At 35.9% G+C, this 21,509-nt stretch overlaps 1 protein-coding gene across 5 annotated transcripts in view; it reads left to right on the plus strand.

Moving 5' to 3' along the window:
• The window catches only part of Mctp1 (multiple C2 and transmembrane domain containing 1), a 586,378-nt gene that overhangs the window by 344,952 nt on the left and 219,917 nt on the right, over window positions 1-21,509 (plus strand). For 2 of the 5 annotated variants that reach the window (XM_031359932.1, XM_031359936.1), the window contains exons 6-7: window positions 1,608-1,646; window positions 11,997-12,056. The exons of 1 other annotated variant lie outside the window; for it this stretch is intronic. In XM_031359932.1, coding sequence (XP_031215792.1) covers window positions 1,608-1,646; window positions 11,997-12,056 — 99 coding nt within the window. The remainder of the gene's footprint in view (window positions 1-1,607; window positions 1,647-11,996; window positions 12,057-21,509) is intronic. 2 more of the 5 variants (XM_031359934.1, XM_031359933.1) reach the window with 2 other exon arrangements.

A 21,509-nucleotide genomic window follows, 5' to 3' on the forward strand; every position in this document is an offset into this window, starting at 1 on the left:
TAGTTAAGATATTTTAAACTTTTCTCTTTATTCTAATTGATTTCACTTGTTTTTGACTCAAAATATTGTCTCCAAAAGTTGCCATGTTCAAATGCATTGAGACTCTATTTTCTGGCAAAGTTGAACCTTGGTTATTGGACTCTTGATTGGGCAGCTCTTGTGGATATGCCTAACCACTGAAGAATTTTGTTGCAGAAGACTGTTGATGATATGAAGGTAGTGATCGTGTTATTATTATTAGTGATCATCAAGTGCTGATAATAATCACTCATCTAACATCAATAGCAAGTGTCTATTTTGTGTCTACAATGTCTATCTCTCCAACCCAGTGGTTGAACGTGTTGCTTCAAAATGAATTGTACCTTAGCACATAGAAAATATTAACTCTCTTGTATTGATAGCAGTACATTGCTGTTTCCTAATTCTACTTGAAAATCAGGGAGTGGGATTTTTATAACTTTTGGAAATCTGTAACTCTTTCATGTTTTGGTCAATGGACTTTATAAAGGCAAAAATAAAAGAAATGTAGCACTGTCTTGGGAATGTTATGATTGTTCTATTTCCTATTCTAAAGTTGCTATATAGTTCCATTCCCTCCTTCCATTCCCTCCCCATTAGGTTAAAGATAGTGTGGTCTTATGTGAAAATACTTTCTATCCTCTATTTTTATGAGTGCTTTCTAGAATGGATCTTCTTCATAAGGAGTTCTGATGAAAGTGATAGACCTCTTGACATTGATGGAGTTCCCTAACACAGACAGAGCAAGCTTTTCCCTAAATAGTCCCCACTTTCCTTGTCCTCTGTCTTAAAGACAACCATAAGACATGATAGGACAAAGAGGAAGGTTTACATCTAGGTACTTAAAGGAAATGCTTAATAGTAAATAGAAAAATTATTTAAATTTGAGGGAGGCTTTATGCTTTACGTTATGCAAAAGCAAGACACCAATGATCTTAAGCACTCATAACAACTCTCCAGAAGGTTAAGCATTTAGCCAAACTGACCTCTCACTATGACTTAAACATAATATTATAGAGGATATATTTTAGTTAAAAAATTAACTAGCCTTTGTCTGAGTTGGAAACATTGTAGACAACAATATAGTTAATAATTGACTAAGTACATAAGTATTTCTAAAATGTGGCCAAAGCAACAGCTTTGGATGTAGGTTGAAGAAAAAAAATGTTATATACCCAATTATATAAAGTGTATTCTAAACTCTAACCTCCAAATAGGACAATTTCATGAAACTCAGTTTGCATTTTTAATTCAGTATTAAATAATTCCAATTCCAAGTCACTCATTATATTTAACATACACTGTCTCATTTCTTCATACAAATAATGCAAGTGAACTCTCACCAGAAAGACTGCTTGAATGTTAGAGTTCTCCCCTTCTCCTTCCCTCTCTTTGCTTCCCCCCCTCCTTCCCTCCCCCATCCCTCTTGTGTATGTGTGTATGTGAGGCAGTCTCCTCTTGTATAGTTGTTGCTGGAAATGTCTTGTTATTAAAAGGACCAATTAATGTTACATTTCCCCTAAAAAACAATGGCTGCCCATTATTCGGTACTGGATGAAAGATAATGAAATGCTTTATTTCATTTACAGACAATGCTAATGAGGAAGAGTTGGAAAAGATCCAGTAAGGTAATTCTTAGCATGTGATCTTCAGCTTTCCTTGTTGAGAAGACTGTTAGCTGCTTTTCCAAATCCCTCTCATCCCCTTCCAGCTATACCACGAAGTTTCATCATTGCCAGTTGCTCTTTTTTCTCCTCCCCATAATCTTTAATCAAATCATTCGATGCTTTCTAAGTCAGTAGGAACCTTACTGGTACAGAGCACTCCGACCATTCTCCTGCTTTTTTCCAATCACTCTCCAGCCTCATTCGCAGCATCCAGTCTCTACTATGTGCACAACAGGGTCTACAAAATCACTCTGCTCCAGAATGGAAGTGATGAACTGGGGCAGGAACAACTCCAGACAGAGGGCCATGAAACATTCTGTTTTGCTTTGTTTCATGGAAAATTGAATATGGGCTTTCTAAACTCATAAGTTCTTGTGTCATGGCTCCTTGAGGACAGTTCTCCCTCAATACCTCATCTCATTCCCAGAACAAGAGACATGGAGGCTCCAGGAATGTCCTGAGCTTTCCATATCCCTCTAAAGATATGAAGACACATATTAAGCTTTTAGTACCTTTGGTGATGGCACCACTCTTGAATATAAATATCAAGATGAAACTGAACTTTTATATGACTGTGCTTTGAAACAAATCAGATTTCCTTGGTAAAAATATAATTTATTCAAATTTTTACTTAAAAGGTCAATATTGCTTTTAATAGTTCTGATTTTTTTAGACCCTGGAACATTGGCAATCTTTCTTCTTCCATTCTGATCAAATCATGCTGTTACTTAAGTTGTTATTCAATTTCATCATTTTCCTTTTGGGGGGAATTAAGAAAATATGTATAATAAGTATTGTTTTATGTTTGCTATGGTGTCTTAATCTGTTTTATAAAGTACTGCTTATGTACAGTTAGTTACTTTCCAGTTCTTAAACTGCTGACAACCAAGAGATAATTCACCAAAGGACCAGGACTCAAAAGGCACATACTGGAGAAAGTTGCTGAATATTTTTGAGAATTCACTGTGGTCTCATTAAGCAAAATAAAGCTTCAAAGACTTTTAAAGAAATGTTGTATTGTTTGTCTTTGTAACTGTGCTTTTGAATTAATAGTATATTAAAAGAATGTTGGTTTTAAAATATATATGACTTTCCTCATCCTGTGTTTCTAAGATAATATATTTGTAGAAAAACCTGCTAACCCATGAACAGTTAGCAGTATTACCTCTCTCAGATGAGTTTAACTAGGACTGGATATTATATAGTACCTGGCATTAATTAGTATGAATAATCTATTTTATTGAAATATGAAAGAGAGAATAGAAGTGTTGTTTTTGACAGTGTATATTGACAGGCACCTGAGATCTCAATACTTAAGAGGCTGAAGGAAGAAAATAAAAGGCCAGCTTGAGCTCCAGAGAAAGACCCATTCTAACATATATTCAGGTAGATAAGTAGGTAGCTAGGTAGATTGATAGATAGATAGTTGATAGATGATAGAGTCTAAGACATTTAACTTCTTTAAAATAATCTTAATAATAAAGTACCAATAAATCCACATAATTTCCTTGAATCTGTAAAAATTTAAATGAATAATAAGTATATTATTTCCATTATTTTATACTTAAAATTCTTAGTACTTTATAATTAATTATTAATTTAAACTTTGGAAGTTTGCTACTATGGATGCAAAGTGCCTGAGTCTAATTCGCCATTCTCTTGAGTACTTGACAAGTTATAATTTGTACAAGTGTTAATATTAGACTAAGAGATTTTTAAATTTGGTATATTTTTATAGGAATTCAAAATGCCAACTGAGTTAGAATCAGTTCACTCGTCATGGTTGTTTTCCTATGAGAATATAATGAGTACTTGGTAATTCATTCAAATTTTTACTATGCCCTAAAACACTTTTCATAGTCACCAGATAGTGTTAATTTTTAAAGTCCATTGGAAACCTTACGTTTATAATTATTACTTACTTCACTGGTCTTCATACCCCCCCCAAATTGACACTGTGGCTGAATCCTTTCCTCCAGGAAGCTGCTCCTAAGAACTAAGGGGTAAGTGTACAGGGTAGGTGGGTTTAAGCTGTGTCTGCCTTACTGAAATACACTCTCCTTCTACCTCTTCCCCTTAAAACCTGTGTCTGAGTAAGGACACTCGTTTTGTTTGTAGAAACATGCTCGAGCTATTCTAAAATACAAGTATTGACATTTTTAGTAGCTAGGTTTTTTTTCATATTATGTAACAATGCTCACCATTGTATTCTCTGATAGATAAAAATCATATTCTTCTATGGAGTCTCAGTTTACACGAATGAAATCTCCTTTTATCCTCAGGCAGGTCTTTAATATGAAGCTTTTCTTTGAGCACCAAGGGTGCAAAAAAAAAAAAATCTGAGAGTCAAACCTTCCCAGTAAAGATTTGCACATAGCCAGATGTTGCTATTTATGGTTATCTGTGGCTCAGAGCTTTTCTGACTTGTCTTGGTTTCTTTCAGAAGTAATCTAAATACAGATGCAGACAGGAGAGTACTAAGCTGGCCATGCTTTTGTCACACAAACATCTCCCTTGTATACAAGGTGAAATAGCTCATAGAATTTCACATCATCTAAATATCTGCTGGTCATTTCAATATCTTCATTTTTTGTGATGTGCTTTTAATTCATGTTTGGGTAACACAGGTCTGCCAGTAATAAATTCTCTCATGTGCTACTTACATGTTATGAGACAATATTTACTATTGAAGAGTAGAACCATGTTTCTGAGGACATAGGGCCTGATAAATGTTATTCAAGACAAGTTGCTCTATCATTGTGAATACAGCTACTATCACATTATAACTAGTAGGGAGAATGCACCTACATGGACCTGTGCAGAGCAGGATGTGGAAATATGCGCAATTTTCAATTGCATGCAAATCAGTAAATATTAAATCTCACAAATCTCCTTTTCTGGGTGTAGTAATTTCCACCAATAGACTCATTATGTCTACCAACTCCACTTTCCATCATTCACAGTTTAAATTCTCTCTCACACTTATCTGGAATAGAAGTGTTATTTTAAGAAGAAGAGAAAAATCAACATCTTCCTAAACTCAGACAACTAGGTAATTATGAAGGCCAAAGAGCTACATTTATGTAACAAAATACATCTTGGCAGAGAAATTGTAATGCTTTGAGTTGCTTCAATACTTTATTCTTTAGAAGAAGCCTGTCATTGATAATTCATTTAAGGTTAAATTATTCATCAAGAAAATTCCATGAGCTCAGAAGATATGTATCAAACCAAGAAAAATGGAAATGAAATAGTGAAATAATTGTCTCTCTCAAGTGGCTTTAATATGTGCCCATGTTCTAACCCAGAAGAGAGAGTTTATAGTTTATCTGTGGTTAGGATGAATAATAATAAGCATGTTTGTGGATGGGACAGAATCATGGTTTCAAGTCAGCCTGTAGTACATAGCAAGACCTTATCTTATGTAAAACACATACATGTTTTCAATAAATTACTTCAATTATCTAAAAAATACTATGGCCAAGGCCTCACCTCTAGTGCAAGTGCTAATGACAATTGATGACTTCTGAGTGAGATTCACTTTTCTTGTGTATGTGGCTTCTGATAGGTGGCCCACACCCCAGTGAATGGCCACACCCTCCCACATATTGCCAATAGTAATTAGAGTTTGTGATATATTAAGTAAAAAACCAGCCAAACAAACAAAAACAAGACATTTAGCTTGGAGGGACAATTGTTGGGTTCTGGGAGCAACTGGAGATAGGTGGTGGGGGTTGGTAATGGTCAAAATACATTGATGTGTGAAATTTTCAAGGAGTAAAACAAGACATTATTTAAAAGAAAAGAATTATGTTGTAATCATATCAAGATATACTTGTCAAAATCTTAACTGTAACAGTTTTTAATTGTTTTCTTTAAAATTAGGTCCTTTGGATAATATAATGTAGATTATTGTGGTGGTAATCTCACTACTAGATCCTCTGTTATTTGACAGCCTACATCTCTTTTAGCAATATATCTTCTTATAAAGATTTTATTATAATCACTTAGCATGGTTTTAATGAAATATGAAACACTTTATCCAGTGGTTGAATGAAGCAATTTTAATAAGACTTCTGGCAAAGATATCATTAATTTATACTAGGGAACACCGAGCTCTGTAAGACTGCAGGGCATAGTTAAACTGGCACCTTGCATGACATATTAAAAATACACCAGTGACTTGTAAATGCTTCAAGTAAGGGGACAGAAACAGATTAACACATTTTAAGTATCACACATAGTCAGACATAATGAAAAAGCTATTAGTTAACTATTATCATGTTCTTTCCACTAAGACCTCAAATGCTAATAAACAGGTGATTTTAAAGAAGAGAAGTGTTGTAAAAATGAAAACTATTGGTCAGAGACTCACACCTTTAGCTTACCACCTACAGTTCTATGCTTACGTCTTTGGACATACTGTTTTTAAGGAAGCAAACATTTATTTAAAATTCCTTACTTTGGCAAAATTTTTATTCCCAGCTCTTTTTAGAAATACTATAAAATAATATTTAGAATTGATTGTTTTGAGGTTCTAAAATGCAACAGTAAACAAATGGTGAACAGCAATAAGGAGTTCTATTTTACAGGGTGTATTTGGAACTTGGTTGTTAGATTTACTGTTTATTTATTTTGTAAATATATATTAGTGCGATATTTGATTATTCCTCAAAGTTTATAGTTAGATCTTATATTGAAATGATTTCTTTGATGTCTTTACAATATTTTATCATAGATATAAAATTAGATTTTATGTACATTAATTTATAATGATTGAGATTTGCTATAACCATGACATTACATTAATTTGAGTGCTTTCATGGCTCTTTCTGGAGCAAATATGGATGATCTGGTGTAAAGTCAAGGAGTAAAATGTAATCCTGAGCACAAGATGGAACCCACCAAGCTTGCATCCCAAGTCTAAGATGTTTATTGCCAATTGACCTTTGGTTCATGGATGTGTCAACAGAATGTCATCCAGTTTCCCCATGATCTTTTCTGACCTGATTAAAAAGGGGAAACTAATGTATTACATGAATGGAGTAGAAAGTTGCCATGTAGATGTGTATTGAATCATAATGGAAGATGGTAAGTTGGTAGGTAGGTAGATGGATGGATGAATGGATGGATGGACAGACAGTAGATAGAAAGATAGATGATAGATAGATTTATTCATTTTAAGTACTTTAAATACTTCAATGAAAATAAATAATTCATATTTTATAAGGGCTTTACTTACAAAGGCCTAGTTGACATGGTTAATATTCTAATTCTTTTTTTTTTTTTTTTTTTTTTTGCTAAGATGGAAACATCCCATGATCCTGAAATGAAAAATTATTTTTCATGAAAAATGATTTTCTGACCAGGAAATTTTGTGCAACTGATTTGCATATGAAATATTGCTTTTCAATCACTTAAATGCTCAAAATAGCACCTATGAGAAGAAATTGTGCTTATACATATTAAAACAGGTCCATGTAATCTAGATGGCTGACTTGATTCTAACCCTTGAATTTTAGGGTTCCATATTCAAATTTTTCCTTTGTGATTCAAATTTTTCCTTTGGTTTTTCGAGACAAACCTGTATAGCTCTGTCTGTCCTAGAACTCACTCTGTAGACCAGGCTGGCTTTGAACTCAGAAATCCACCTGCCTCTGCCTCCCAAGTGCTGGGATTAAAGGTGTATGCTACCACTGCCGGCAAATTATGTCTTTTTTAAGGATTTATTTATTTTATGTATGAGTACACTGTAGCTGTCTTCAGACACAGCAGTAGAGGGCATTAGATCCCCTTACAGATGGTTGTGAGCCAACATCTGGGAGGTTGCTGGGAGATTGAACTCAGGACCTCTAAAAAAGCAGCCAGTGCTCTTAACCTTTGAGCCATTTCTCCAACCCCATGAATTATGTCTTAAAATCTGTATACTAATCTAATTTTAAAATATCACTTTAGATAAAAGATTGATTGTTAATCCTCATCCTGATAACAAAATCTTAAAAGATTTTTATGATTTATTTTCTTTACAGTTTGAAAATTAGCATCATAGTTATTTTTTAAGGAAAACATGCACTTTACTTTTGTTTTTATAAAAAAACTGTATTTTCATTTTAAAAATATGATTAAGTTTTAGACTTCCAGTTTTATTTTTCATCTTTGAGGAGAAATTGACTTATACTGCAAAAGTAGACCTAACTCTTTGTATTACTTACCAATGGTTCTTGGTAAGATGATAATTTAGAAGCTCAATAGAAGCAGTTCAGCCATTCGTTTATTCAGAATAATTCTGATGATTGTCTTTTAGTGTTTGTTCAATTTTCTTTTTTTATTGGCTATTTTCTTTATTTGCATTTCAAATGTTATCCCCTTTCCAGGTCTCCCCTCCACCCCACACCCCCCGCCAAATCCCTATTTCATCCCCCTTGCCCCTGCTTCTATGAGGGTGTTCCCCCATCCAGCCAACCACTCCTGCCTCCCCACCTTTCCATTCCCCTACACTGGGGCATCGAACACCCTCAAACCCAGGGCCTCTCCTCCCACTGATGCTCCAGCAAGGCCATCTGCCACAAATTCGGCCAGAGACATGGGTCCCTCCATGTGTATTCTTTATGTGTATTCTTTGGTTGGTGGTCAAGTCCCCGGGGAGTTCCAGGGTGGTCTGGACTGTTGACACTGTTGCTCCCTCCATGGGGCAGCAAACCCCCTCAGCTCCTTCAGTCCTTTCTCCAGCTCCTCCATCAGGGACCCCCACATTCAATCCAATGATTGGCTGCAAGTGTCTTCCTCTGTATTTGTCAGGCACTGGCAGAGCCTCTCGGAAGACAGTTATATCAGGCTTTTATCAGCAAGCACTTCCCAGCATCCACAATAGTGTTCAGGTTTGGTGGTTGTATATGGGATAGATCCCCAGGTGGAACAGTCTCTGGATGGCCTTTCCTTCAGTCTCTGCTCTACACTTTGTCTCCACATTCGCTCCTGTGAGTATTTTGTTCACCCTTCTAAGAAGCAATGAAGCATCCACACTTTGGTCTTCTTATTGAGCTTTATATGGTCTGTAAATTGTATCTTGGGTATTCCAAGTTTTGGGGCTAATATTCAATTTTCTTTAAATATAGATTTATAATTTAGCATATTCCTATTGCTGCTTTCCCTTGCTTTCCAGTCTGTTGTCTTGGTGGACACTGAAGTGGTACTTACTGTGTACAGAATGACTTGACCCAAGGCTTCTCCAGAACTCATAATGGGTTTGTGCTCTCCAAATTAAAATCAGTACTTTTCTTTAGAACTCGTCATCACCACAGTATTTCGTTGTTACTGCTTGTGCTATTGTTTTACTGTGGTCGTGTTTATTATTCTGATTGTTGTTGTTATTTTTATTGTTGCATTTACTGTTTTTATTGTTGTTATTGTTTTTATTTTTTACTGTTACTAGAGTTGATGATTATTTATGTTGCTATTAATGTTGTTGCTGCTGTTATTATTTTTTTGTTACTGTTTTTGTTGGTATTGTTGTTACCATTATTATTAACTACTCCTGGGTTGTCTACTGTAAATTTCTTATTAATTCAGAGCAATAAACGGCACTAGAAGCCACATGGAAATTAAACTGTTTCACTTGAAATAAAGGCATAAATTTACATAAGAATGTGGGTTGTAAAATGAACTATAAATTGTAGCTGATGAGTGATAGAACTAATTAGCCATGGCATAAAAAGTACAGCCTGGGGACTAGGCTATACTTCTCAAAGCTAAGTCTTCAACATTTAAACATCCCAACCATCAAATGTATGAATATCTTTTCTTCTGTATATACTAAGCCAACAACAATTAAGTATAAACCTCTGCTTTTAACTGAAGAAGACTAGAAAGTTCAATCTTAGCACAGCTTCAGTCGATCACATGACACAACCTAAAACTTTATATGAGTTAATGCTACTTTGAAATATTTGCTTTGTGCTGGATTTAGGAGTAAATCTTTCATCTCCATTTAGTTAACATATTATGCCTTAAGATTGAAACTTACTTGGATATATAATTTTTGATACTCCCTCAACTTATATAGTGTGAAACCACTTATACCACTTGGGTCCCTGACTTAATTGTTTGAATATGATTTTGCAATGTGATAATTAAAATGCTGTTTCACATCTACTAAGCTGTTCATTGTCTTAAATATTTATAAATCAAAGTGAAGAGAAATAACAATTAAAAAGTAACATTCAACTTCTCTAAAATCCAGAAGATTCTTTAAGTTAAATAATAAGATAATGAGCAAAAGAGATAGTTCAATGGATTAAGGCACTTTCCAATAGACCTTATGACCAGATATCAATTCTCAGATCTTGCAAGATGACAGGAAAATACTCACTCCTGGCACAACACACACACACACACACACACACACACACACATACACACATACACACACACACACTAAACAAACAAACAAACAAACAAATAAATAAATAAGAATTGATTTTTTTTTCTTTTATTAGATATTTTCTTTATTTGCAGGTCATATTTCCCAGTTTCCATTCCAAAAACAAACAAAAAACAAACAACAACAACAACAAACCCCTGTTCCCTCCTCCCTCCCCCTGCTCACCACCCCACCCTCTCCTGATTACTGGCCCTGGCATTCCCCTACACTGGGGCACAGAACCTTCACAGGGCCAAGGGCTTCTCCTCCCATTGATGACTGACTTGGCCATCCTCTACTATACACATGCTGCTGGAGCAATCAGTCCCACCATGTGTACTCCTTGGTTGGTGGTTTAGTCCCCGGGAGCTCTGAGGGTACTAGGTAGTTCATATTGGTTTTCGTCCTAAGGGGCTACAAACCCTTCAGCTCCTTTGGTCTTTTCTGTAGCTCCTTCATTTGGGGACCCTGTACTCAGTTCAATGGTTGACTGTGAGCCTCTACTTCTGTATTAGTAAGGTACTGTCAGAGCCTCTCAGGAGACAGCTATATCAGGCTCGATTGTCCTTCCTTCGGTCTCTGCTCCATAGTCTCTGCAACTCCTTCCATGGGTATTTTGTTCCCCCTTTTAAAAAAGAATGAAGTGTCCACATTTCTAAGGCAGGACCAGCCAGTTCTCACAAGTGGCAAGAATTGATATTTAACAAAAGATTTATCATAATCTTTTAAAAAATATAGTATCAAGAAAGATGGTAGTTGAAATATAAGTGTACTTTTTAAAGGATTTGTTTTGATTGCTTAGATCATACTGTGATAGTATGTCACATGAAAATTATAAGATGTAAATATAAACAAATAATCCTTTATAACTTAATCACATGTTGTTTTGGATGGAAAACCTTTTACTAATGATTTGTGCCCTGAGCAATGCAGCATGGCCAGGCATAACTTGTTGCATTAGAAAATATATTTGTAAAGCATTTCTGTCTAATTTTAGATTATTCAATTTGATAAATACTCAAAAATGTGTTAGTTAAACATTATTTTCTACTTTTCTTTTTATGTTTGGTAAAAACTAAGGCTTTAACCAAATACTATCTGGCTATTTAAAAAAAATTATTGAGTATTTATTATGCCTTAGACATAGATATAAGATATTGGACCACTATAATCTTAGTTATTATCACAAAATAACAGGGAAAATAACATTGTGAGATTGCATCCTCTTCATGATAATGTCAGAATTGAACTGTCCTAAAACTCTCATCAGTACCCCAGGACTTCATTATAACTGATACTCGAGGACAGAATATTAAACTGTATAGTCCAAAGTAAAAGTAATGTAAACCTGTTTAAAATGTAATTAGGGCTGGGGATGTAGCTCAGAGCTCAAATTAATGAAATCATTTGTATTGCAGTTATTGTATTATACTAGGAAACAAGAAATTTTGAACAGAATTTAACTAGAGGGATGTTTTATTAGTAAGATATCTATTTCTGTATTTTAAAACAATCTCATAGACTATGATTAGCACAATTGTTTTACTAAAAGAAACAATGTTGTCTACTTCATTTTAAATCTTTCAATGTGTTTAACTACTTATATTTTCTGTCATGAAACTTCGGACTGATAGAAATTAATGAGCATTAAGAACAAAGAGGTAAGTGTGCTCTAGAGTATAGAAGCATCCTCCCACTTTGTCCTCACCACTGTAGGGAATGAAGACAGAGTCATCTATTCAGAGAAGAACCTATAGTTTCCAAATACGTAGTATTTCTGGATGTATGATTTTTGCCTTTTAGTTTACGTTGATTTGCTTTGTTTTGATTTTGATAATAATTAAGTATTCTTGAAAACTGCAAAATTTAGCTAAATATTTGTTTGTTTTTAGGAACTCTCAGAAAATGAAGTGTTTGGATCTCACTTCTCTGTGCAGTCTTTCTTTTGGAGGGTAATGTTGAAATACTTTATTAATATTTGTGGGTTTTATTTCTGGATAGTTATTTGGAATCTAGAATGTGAACTCAGAAGCTGGCTCTTAAATCTTCATCCCAGATAGATATTTTCATTTTCCATCTTTACTGACTTAATTTGAAGCCATCTCAACAAGTCTTTTATGTCTTCACTTTAAAAATACTGAGAATCTTATACTTTTGAAAGCAAGCCTTTGAAGCTGTTCTTTGCAGGGACAAGTTTCTTCAGGTTTTAACACTAAAGTTGCAGATCCCCTTCCAGGAATAGATGGTTCGCTGTAGGAGTGAGGTTCTTTGTTCCAGTCTGGAGGATGAGCTTCTTTTCTGCTCCATTTATGCTCATAAAAAGTTTACTCTTACCAAAGTGACCATAAGCAACATATCTAGGAGCTATTCAGGAAACAGTCATTGCTATTTCTTTTGTTACAGAGATTGCAAACTATACATCTAGCAATTCTACAGCAAATACCCATTTGTATTTCTTTGAAAAATATGAGGTTTTTTAACTTTAACTCTGCTTTTGATTTAAATAAAAATAATATAGAATTTCCATGGAATTTGCTTTAAATATCATCAGAATTTAATATTTTGTGACTTCATTGTGAGCTCTGTCATCCACTTGTATCTCTTCTGTAACTGCATTATGTACAACATTTAGGTACTAGTTTATTATTAATACCCACTAATACCATCCCTTTAAGACTGTCCCTGAAGCATCAACATGAAACTTCCACAAGGTCTTCTCCCATTCCCAAGAGCATCTTTGAGTCATTCGACCAGGGCTATGTCTCATCTCTGAGATTTTTTTTTTTATCTCCCTATACTGTTATTTCCCAAACTTCTGGGTTTCATTTCTATCTTCTGTTCTCCATCTTTAACTCTGAATTTACTACCTGTGCCTTTTCTGCTGCTATTTAAGTGGATCATTCTTTTTAAATCACTAAATAAAATTCCATTCTCAGCCTTTATATTAACTCTCCATGATGCTTGTAAGTAAGCCCCAGACACTGCTTAGCTTACCCAGCAGGTTATGTCACCTCACTGATCTGGAGCAAGGATCTAGTGTGTGAGTAGGGGTGTAATTCTTTGGGGGACTGTTTTCTCCTAGATTTCTGTAGCCTTTTGATGGTGATACCACCATTCTAGGCTTCATGTAACATTTTCTCTGTGTGTTTATCTCTGTGTTTAAATTTTCTTTCATTAAAAAAAATAACAAAACATTTTGCCCATGATTTTTATAGCAGTAGACATTGCAGTGAAATTGTTACATTCTTAAATCTTTGTTATTTTCTTTTCTTGGTTTCAAAGCATTGGTATTAAAAAGTATTTATTCCCTTCAAAATTTTAAGATCTGTGGCCATGTCTCTTCAGCAGATGTTGAGTTGCACATTAACTTAGGCAATGACCATGAGCCACTCTAAGCCACATCTACTAATCCTTCCCTGTTCCAACACACACATCTCTTTGCAGCCTTCTATTGTTGTGGGCTTGTATGAATGACTATAGTATGCTGTCTCATTCCTATTGTCTTTACTGAAGCTGCCTTGACTAAAGTTACTCTGTACATTTACCAAAATAATCATTGTTCCTTTTTGTGCTCATGTCTGGTCCAGGAATGTAAAGGCTGGTCTCTTTTGAATCCTTAAATGGAAGATGACTTTGCTTATATGAAAGCAGTATTTGGGACACTCACCCTGTATTGAGTTTGTTTTCTGTGCTTCAAACTCAGAAAAATAACTTAAAGTCAGGATGCATTGCTAGGACTGACTCTGTAATTGCTGCCTTTTCTATGTTCCATCCGAGGGGATCTTTTAACATCCTTCTGCTTTGTTCTTCCCAAATTAGTCTTCCACTTCCCCGTGCTTTCTATTTGCTTCTGTTCTTTCTTCTCTTAATATTCCTCAATAGCATTTCTCTATTTCTTGAAGTATCTGATGTTAGAACAACAAACATGTAGGTTTAAATGATAGCTTTTTGGCACCTAGGATGCAGTGGTGATGTCTCCTCTGGGCACATCACACTGAGTGGGTGACAGATTAATTGAACAAAAGGGAAACTCTTTTAAGGGACATTTATTCTACCAATGAGGAAATAGGGCCCAGAGCAGTGATGTCATTTCCCTGAAGAACACAGAAGCTGTGACCTGGACTGATATTTTTCTCTTTCTGAATGTATAGATATAAATGTTTTGAAGAATAAGTATCAGCAGGGCTTCCATTTGAGTTGCTGACCAAGAAAATGCACTGCAAAACCAGTCACTCATTTACTAAAGAGTTGCTTGTTTGATATCCCATCTAAAACTTGATAATCAGAAATCAAGTCTAGTTAGGATAAGAAATATCTCACATATTCACATCAGAAGTCATTCTGATAACTGCCCCCTTACCATGAATTATCGGTATTTTCAGGAACATTTTAGGGATACATATGAAGGGATGTTTCCCCTAGAAATGTTTATGCAAAAGACTCAATATTCGTATAAAACCTTTACATGGAGTGTTAAGTATGAAAATGCTTTTATAAAACTTATTCACTTATAAGGTAACTTCAAAGTCAATAAGAGACATTCTTCAGGATCTAGCCAGATAAGTATAGTCATCCTTAACAAAACAATCTCCACCCCACCCCACCCCTGAAAAAAACCTTCTCTTTACAACATATGGAGACCATTGTAGAAAACCACCACAAATCAAAATGCTGAGTTATGGAACCTAGTCCAAAATGACTCCTGTGCAACACAATTCCAGTACCTAAGGTTCAGGGCTCTCTGCAGAAGAAGCGACAGAAAGTTGGCAAGAGCTGGAGGGCTGGAGAGTTTTCTGTGAAATTGTATCTCTCAGAAATGTCAGAAATCTAACAGACATGGCTGCCTAAACATGACCACGGATGGATTCAGTAGGCAACCTAATGTGGAGGCTCTTGATGCCAACTCTGGACAAACAACTATAGGCAAGGAAGAAATGCCGAGAAATGGAGAAATAGTCTTCCTCAGGGAAGAGTCACCAAATAATTATCCAATGCCAAGTGGTCAGCCTTGAAAACCAGTAACACTAGAGAGTCTGAGAAGGTTGTATTTATTTATTTAGGAGTATTTATATGCATGCATATGAATGCAGACACAACAACAACAACAACAACTGAAAAACAAGAGGCTATGAGTTTGGGAGGAATACATGGGAGGTTGTGAAGTAAGGAGGAAATGGTCTAGTTATAATTGCAAAAAATAATTATTAATAAATTAATAAAACATGGTGAAGTGAAGTCTCTTTTGCAGAGAATCCATGTTTGGTTCCAAGCAAATCCCATAGTTCAAAGCCTAGTAAAGCACTTCTAGGAGATCCAACCCTTCTCTCCTTCATAGAGACTGTATTCACATGCTGTCTTAGTCAGGGTTTCTATTCCTGCTCGAACATCATGACCAAAAAGCAAGTTGGGGAGGAAAGGGTTTATTCATCTTACACTTCCACATTGCTGTTGATCATCAAAGGAAGTCAGGACTGGAACTCAAGCAGGTCAGGAAGCAGGAGCTGATGCAGAGGCCATGGAGGGATGTTATTTACTGGCTTGCTTCTCGTGGCTTGTTTAGCTTGCTTTCTTATAGAACCCAAGACTACCAGCCAGGGATGGCATCATCCACGATGGGCCCTCCCCCTTGATCGCCAACAGAGAAAATGCCCCACAGCTGGATCTCATAGAGGCATTTCCCCAACTGAAGCTCCTTTCTCTGTGAGAACTCCAGGCTGTGTCAAGTTGACACACAAAACCAGCCAGTATACATGCACATGCTCTCTCTCTCTCTCTCTCTCTCTCTCTCTCTGTCTCTCTCTCTCTCTCTCTCTCACACACACACACACACACACACACAAACACACACACACACACACACATTAACTTTCAAAAGAGATTATTTAAAGAAAGAAAAAAGAATGTATATGTGTTTTGTGAAGAAAGAAACTTTTATCATTTGTGTTATAAGGATCAATATGTATGTTCGGGAGGTAACAAGTTTTTTACATTGAGTAGATCTAAATCCCAGGGGATCTTAACTGTAATATCAGTCTACCTATATCTTACCTTTCTTGAAATAAAATAATGAAAATAAAAGGCAAAAGTGGCACAGAGGAATTATAATTACCCCAAAGCACAGTATTTAGAAGTCATTTGGGACACTGGATCTCAGGACAGAGCATTGCACTATGGACATAGCAATTACCATGTTTCTCCTGAAAATAATAAAGATTATGGGAAGTCAAATCAAGTTATTCTAATTGAGTTAGCATTTTATTATTAACATTAGTTTCAAGTGAAGGTTAGGTGTCTGTTATAGAGCATCTCTTCCAAATATCTAGCATGCTTTTGTTTCTTCTCAGCCCTCTCCACTGAGCAGACATCTAGATTCCGATAAGGGAGTTAACTGAAGAAAACCGTTCGTTCATTGAAAGCACCATGGTAAATTAATCATTAATTATTTTAATGGAAAGAACAGGAATATGCTAAGAAGACAGATTTATAACAGACAAAGAAGACCATGTATGAAAAGCAGAACAGGTCAGAGTAATATCAGTGTATGCCTCATTATCAGGACAGAGTGCCATTAGGGCATGCCTTATTGTCAGGGCAGAGTGACATCAAGGCAGGCTTTATGATTAGTGCAGAGTGATATCATCCCGAAGGGCATTATGGTCAGCTAAGAGTGACATCATCAAGGTGTGTCTTATGGTCAGTGTAGAATGATATCAAGGCGTGCCTTCTGGTCAGGTCAAGCAGTAGTGTAGGCAGGTGAGAGATTGCAGCAAAGGGGAAGAGATGTTGACTATATAAGAGAAGAATGTGGCCATGTGCTCCTGCACTTACGTCATGAAAACCTCAAGATATTATATGCCCCCTCAGAAAGTGTCACAGATTATTTCTATTTTAGATAGGAAAATATAACTCTTGAAATATTTATAAATTTTAATTTAAAGCTTTAAAAGAAAAGTCTAGTGGATCAAATCAAGGACTATTATTCTTTCCTATATCATTGGTAAATTTGCATAGATGTTTTAATTTTGAAATATAGTTAAAATATATATGACTATTTTCTGTTGAGATGTACCTTGAACATCACAATAAAGTTTTGAGATCTATTTGACCACAAATTTATAGTGGATAGTTAGAATACCTTAAATATAGTTAACTTCCTGGAACCATATATTGTATCAAGAAGCAATGAGAGAAAATTGAAGGATGAATTTCAGAAATTCCTCTGAGGTTTACAGTAGCTGTGGATCATCTTCAAAAAAGGGTATGGAGCTTTATTATTGGGAAGACACTTTGTGCCAAACTACACAAAACACTGGGGGCTTTGAGGGGATGATGACGACAGGACCAGTCTGTTTGTTGGACCTAAACATCCAGCTGCAATACACTGGAATAAATTCTATTGGAAAAGGAAGGGTAGAGCATGCCCCTGCATCAGGGATGGAGGTAATAATTGCCCCACTGGCTAGTCTTTGTAACATGAAACAGTCATCCTAGGCTGGCAATATCTTTTCTTTGTTGTGGCCTGTGGATCATTTGATTAAATAAAAGCATGTGGTGCCTCTGTGCTGAAAATACAGAAAAGAGCTGACTCTACACAAGGCTCATCTGAGTATACAAGTCATGCCTTTCTCTCCAGTCTCGCAGGGTCTGGGTCTCATTTGGAAGGATTAGGATTTATACAGGTAATGCAATCAAGGTAACAAAAGCCAGGGGTCATTTGTACACACCAAAGAGCAGATTGGACTCTTTGCTCAGCCCTATGCTGCCACTGTACAGATTGGTTTTGATTCTTACCTTTCAGTCTGGATAGAGGTGAGGAGCATACATCCTGGTACTATTTGGTATTTTAGGTAATGTAATTTGTAACTCTTATTAAATAGAATGAGAATTTTAATGTGTATGCAATTTGTATGGTAGAGCATACCTTACTGGTAGGTTTTAGAGGGCAATGCAGATAGAAAATATTCATCTGCCTTACTGAATAACATGTACTTAGTGCCAGATAACTTATTTCCTTTAAGCTTCTAATTGGCCTTTCTCAGCAACCAGATTATATTCCATCTATCTGAAACCCAAAGCTAATTGAAAACCTGTAACCATAAATCTTTTTGTGTCATAAACTTTTTAGGCTCCGTCTTTAGAGGGGGATAGGAGGGAGAGGAGGGAGGGAGGAGGTGAGGATGGCAGGTAAACAATTTCAAATTAAAATCTCAGACTTGGCAGTCTCTCCACATTTGGTATATTGGCCTCTTTTTTCTTGTTATTTTACCTTCAAAGAGATGCATGTCATGAAAAAAAGCGTGAGACTCCAATGTCCATAGGTGTTCACTAAGCTTGCTTTTCAGTGGGATCTAACCCAGGTTGCAGACTGTCCTAATTCAATTCTCCCTGTGCCGAAATACCTAGGCTCTCTTCTCCTCACTCGCTGTTGCTCAGAAACCCTTTCAAGCAACTGTTGGAACCTTATGTGTATCACCGCTGCCCCACCTTGGTAATTTCCCTCCGGAGTCCCCTTGTCAGCCCTCTCTTGACCTGCTTTCTATTTTTTGCCCTGGTGTCATGAGTGAAGTGATCTCTGTGGTTCTTTTGTTTCCTGTAGTTGCTTTTGTGATTGTCAAAGCACAAAAAAGAGTGGAGCAAACCTCCACTAATTTAAATATTTTTAAAAAACTTTTATTAAATTTACCACAGATATGAAAGCACAATTGACTATTGTTGTCCATGGAACATTTATTTTTCTTGAGCCTATCTGTTTTCAAATTAGAAGAAAAAAATCTCCAAAACTTTTATGGCATCAGATTTGTGGTGGGAGGAATCCTTTCTGATCATCTATTAACAAAACACTAAGACCACAAAGCAGGCTTGCCAGGCAGTATCACCCTACTGAGTACAAGGCACGGCTAGACACTCTACATTGGACTGGTGCTCATCATCGATGCACTACAAGAAAGTGTCTGAGAATTGCAGAGAATAAATAACATGTTTTGAAAATTAATTTTATGTGCTGTTCAAAACAAGAGCTTTAGACCTCTACCCATTTATCCCCATCCAGATGAGTGGCGGCCCACTCTCCCTGCCCTCGGCTTCTGCATATAGAGCTTCAGAGGCCTTATTGTCAAAATGCACATGTGAGTTCCACAAATCATTCTGCTGTCTTACTCTTATCTTAAACAAAGTCTGTATTCTGAGGCTGAGGTCTTGTACTGAAAACCATTTTCTAGCCAAACATTTTAGACATGTCAAAGGGAATTATATTCTTGATATGTTTTTAAAAAAAATAATAAAAGTAAACTAACATTATCTTTAAAGTGCCAACTAATTAATCTTAAATTCTTACTAAAGCTACAAATTACTAATTCCTTCCCACTTTAAACTTCACAGTGCTGTCTGACATGTTGATAGTCTATATTAGTCCTAAAATTGGATGAGTATATCTAATGAGAATGGTCCTAAGATACTGCTAGGTAGGAGAATCACACGGAGCACATGTGATAAAGATTCGATTCTTTAACAACCTGCTGCTCCCCACCCCAAACTCAATCGTACCCACTCAGGATCAAGCAGGTGAGTTTAAGAAATTTTACTGCTAAACTTTGCAATCTAATGCTTTAAAAGCTAAATGAAGAATTACTTCTTTCACCAATTGTCATAGATGTTGTCTTTTAAGCTGTGTTACATCATCTTCCTATTTTTTTCCTCCTGTTTTCTTTCTCTGCCTAATATAATTCTGATTTCAGCAAGTACTTCCCTGAGAGCAATACTTTTAAATAGTCAACTCCTTGGTATAACCTGGTGAGGGCAACCGTAGATCTGTTCATCACTCTGTTCCATTAGTTTCTCAGTAAGTAGTTTCAGTTAAATGATTATTAGTACCTCAATAAATGTGTATTGTTTAGACATGTTCTATGAGAAAAGTATTAACAAAGGGACATAAATAAATTTTTCATAATTATTTAATAGGCACCTAATTCTCTTAATTGTTCAAATCTTCAAAATAAGCTGTCTTGAGAAGTATACTTAAAAGTACCACTAAATACTTTTAAAAGTGTAGTTAATATCCATGCCAGAGAGCAGATAGTAGTTATTAATAGTTAGTATAATAGTGATTATGTAAATAAATAATAAGTTGTTAGAACACAGGTAAGGGCCAGTGTAATGTAACGATGTAATGTTTAAAATACAGTCTCTCATAATTAAGCAGACATCAGAATCACCTACTACTCTGATTAAACCAGTACTGAGCTGAGCTCTCAGAGTAACTGATGCCACTCTCCTACGAAAGGACCAAAGACTTTGAATTTCTGATATATTTCCAGGTAGCACTGATGCCCCTGCTCCATGGAACACATTTATACATGTGCTTTATATAGGCAGCACATTTCTGAGGCAGAGAAGTGACCAGAGGTACCATGGGACAGCTATGTTAGGTGTTAGTAAAGAACAAGTGGCCACAGGTACCAGGAGACATCTGTGTTAGTATTAGGTTTCAGAATGCTTTAACTGTGGAATTCAGCTCATCACTATCCATTTAAGATGTTCCCCAGAATCCTGGATTTTAAGAAAGGTCAGAATGAATAATTACTCCAGGAAAGTGAGGCTGCTGTGGTTTATGGAACATATTTTGTATGTGTTCCTCCCATATGCACACTGAAGAGTATTCATCGAAAGAGTACCTTGGATAGCTGTTTTGAATACCAAATACAAGAAAATAAATCCAAGAAAGGGGCCAAATGCCAAAATCACACAGAAATTTCTAGGAAGATGTGATTATAGCCTTCTTAGTGTATAGCAGTTAGGTGGGGAAGCCATTTCAATTACTTCCTGTGAACTTGAATCAAGTCCAGAAATCAAGCTGGTGCAGCCTGTAGAGTAAAACTACACATGTCCACACTTTAAATCTTTATAGATTATTTATAATAATGAATACAGCATGAATGAGATGTAGCTACCTGTCATAATGCATTATTTAAGAGTAATGACAGGAAAAGCTCTGCATATGTTCAGTACAAAAGTGTTTTTCAAATATTTTCAGTCAGCTATTAATTACATGTATGGAAGGAAACTCCAAAGCTGTGAAGGATCCGCTATGCCCAGTGACATTCTTTTGCTAGTATTGACTGTCTATCCTGACATGTTCCTTGTTTACTTTGTACTGTTGTTAAGTTTCTACACTTCATAGCCAAAATTAAGTATGTATCTGTTTAATGACTCTACTGTTTACTCAAACTATGAACTTACTCAATTAGATCTCTGGTGAATTACAGAGTTTCTTGTATGAAATGTACCATTTTGAACAACAGTTATTGAAGATGAAACCATCTCTTAAAAATCTCTGATCAGGTGTATAGCAGAGGATGGCCAAGTTGGTCATCAATGGAAGGAGAGGCCCTTGGCCCTGTGAAGGTTCT

The sequence above is a fragment of the Mastomys coucha genome, unplaced genomic scaffold, assembly GCF_008632895.1.
Source record: "Mastomys coucha isolate ucsf_1 unplaced genomic scaffold, UCSF_Mcou_1 pScaffold8, whole genome shotgun sequence".
NCBI lineage: Eukaryota > Metazoa > Chordata > Mammalia > Rodentia > Muridae > Mastomys > Mastomys coucha.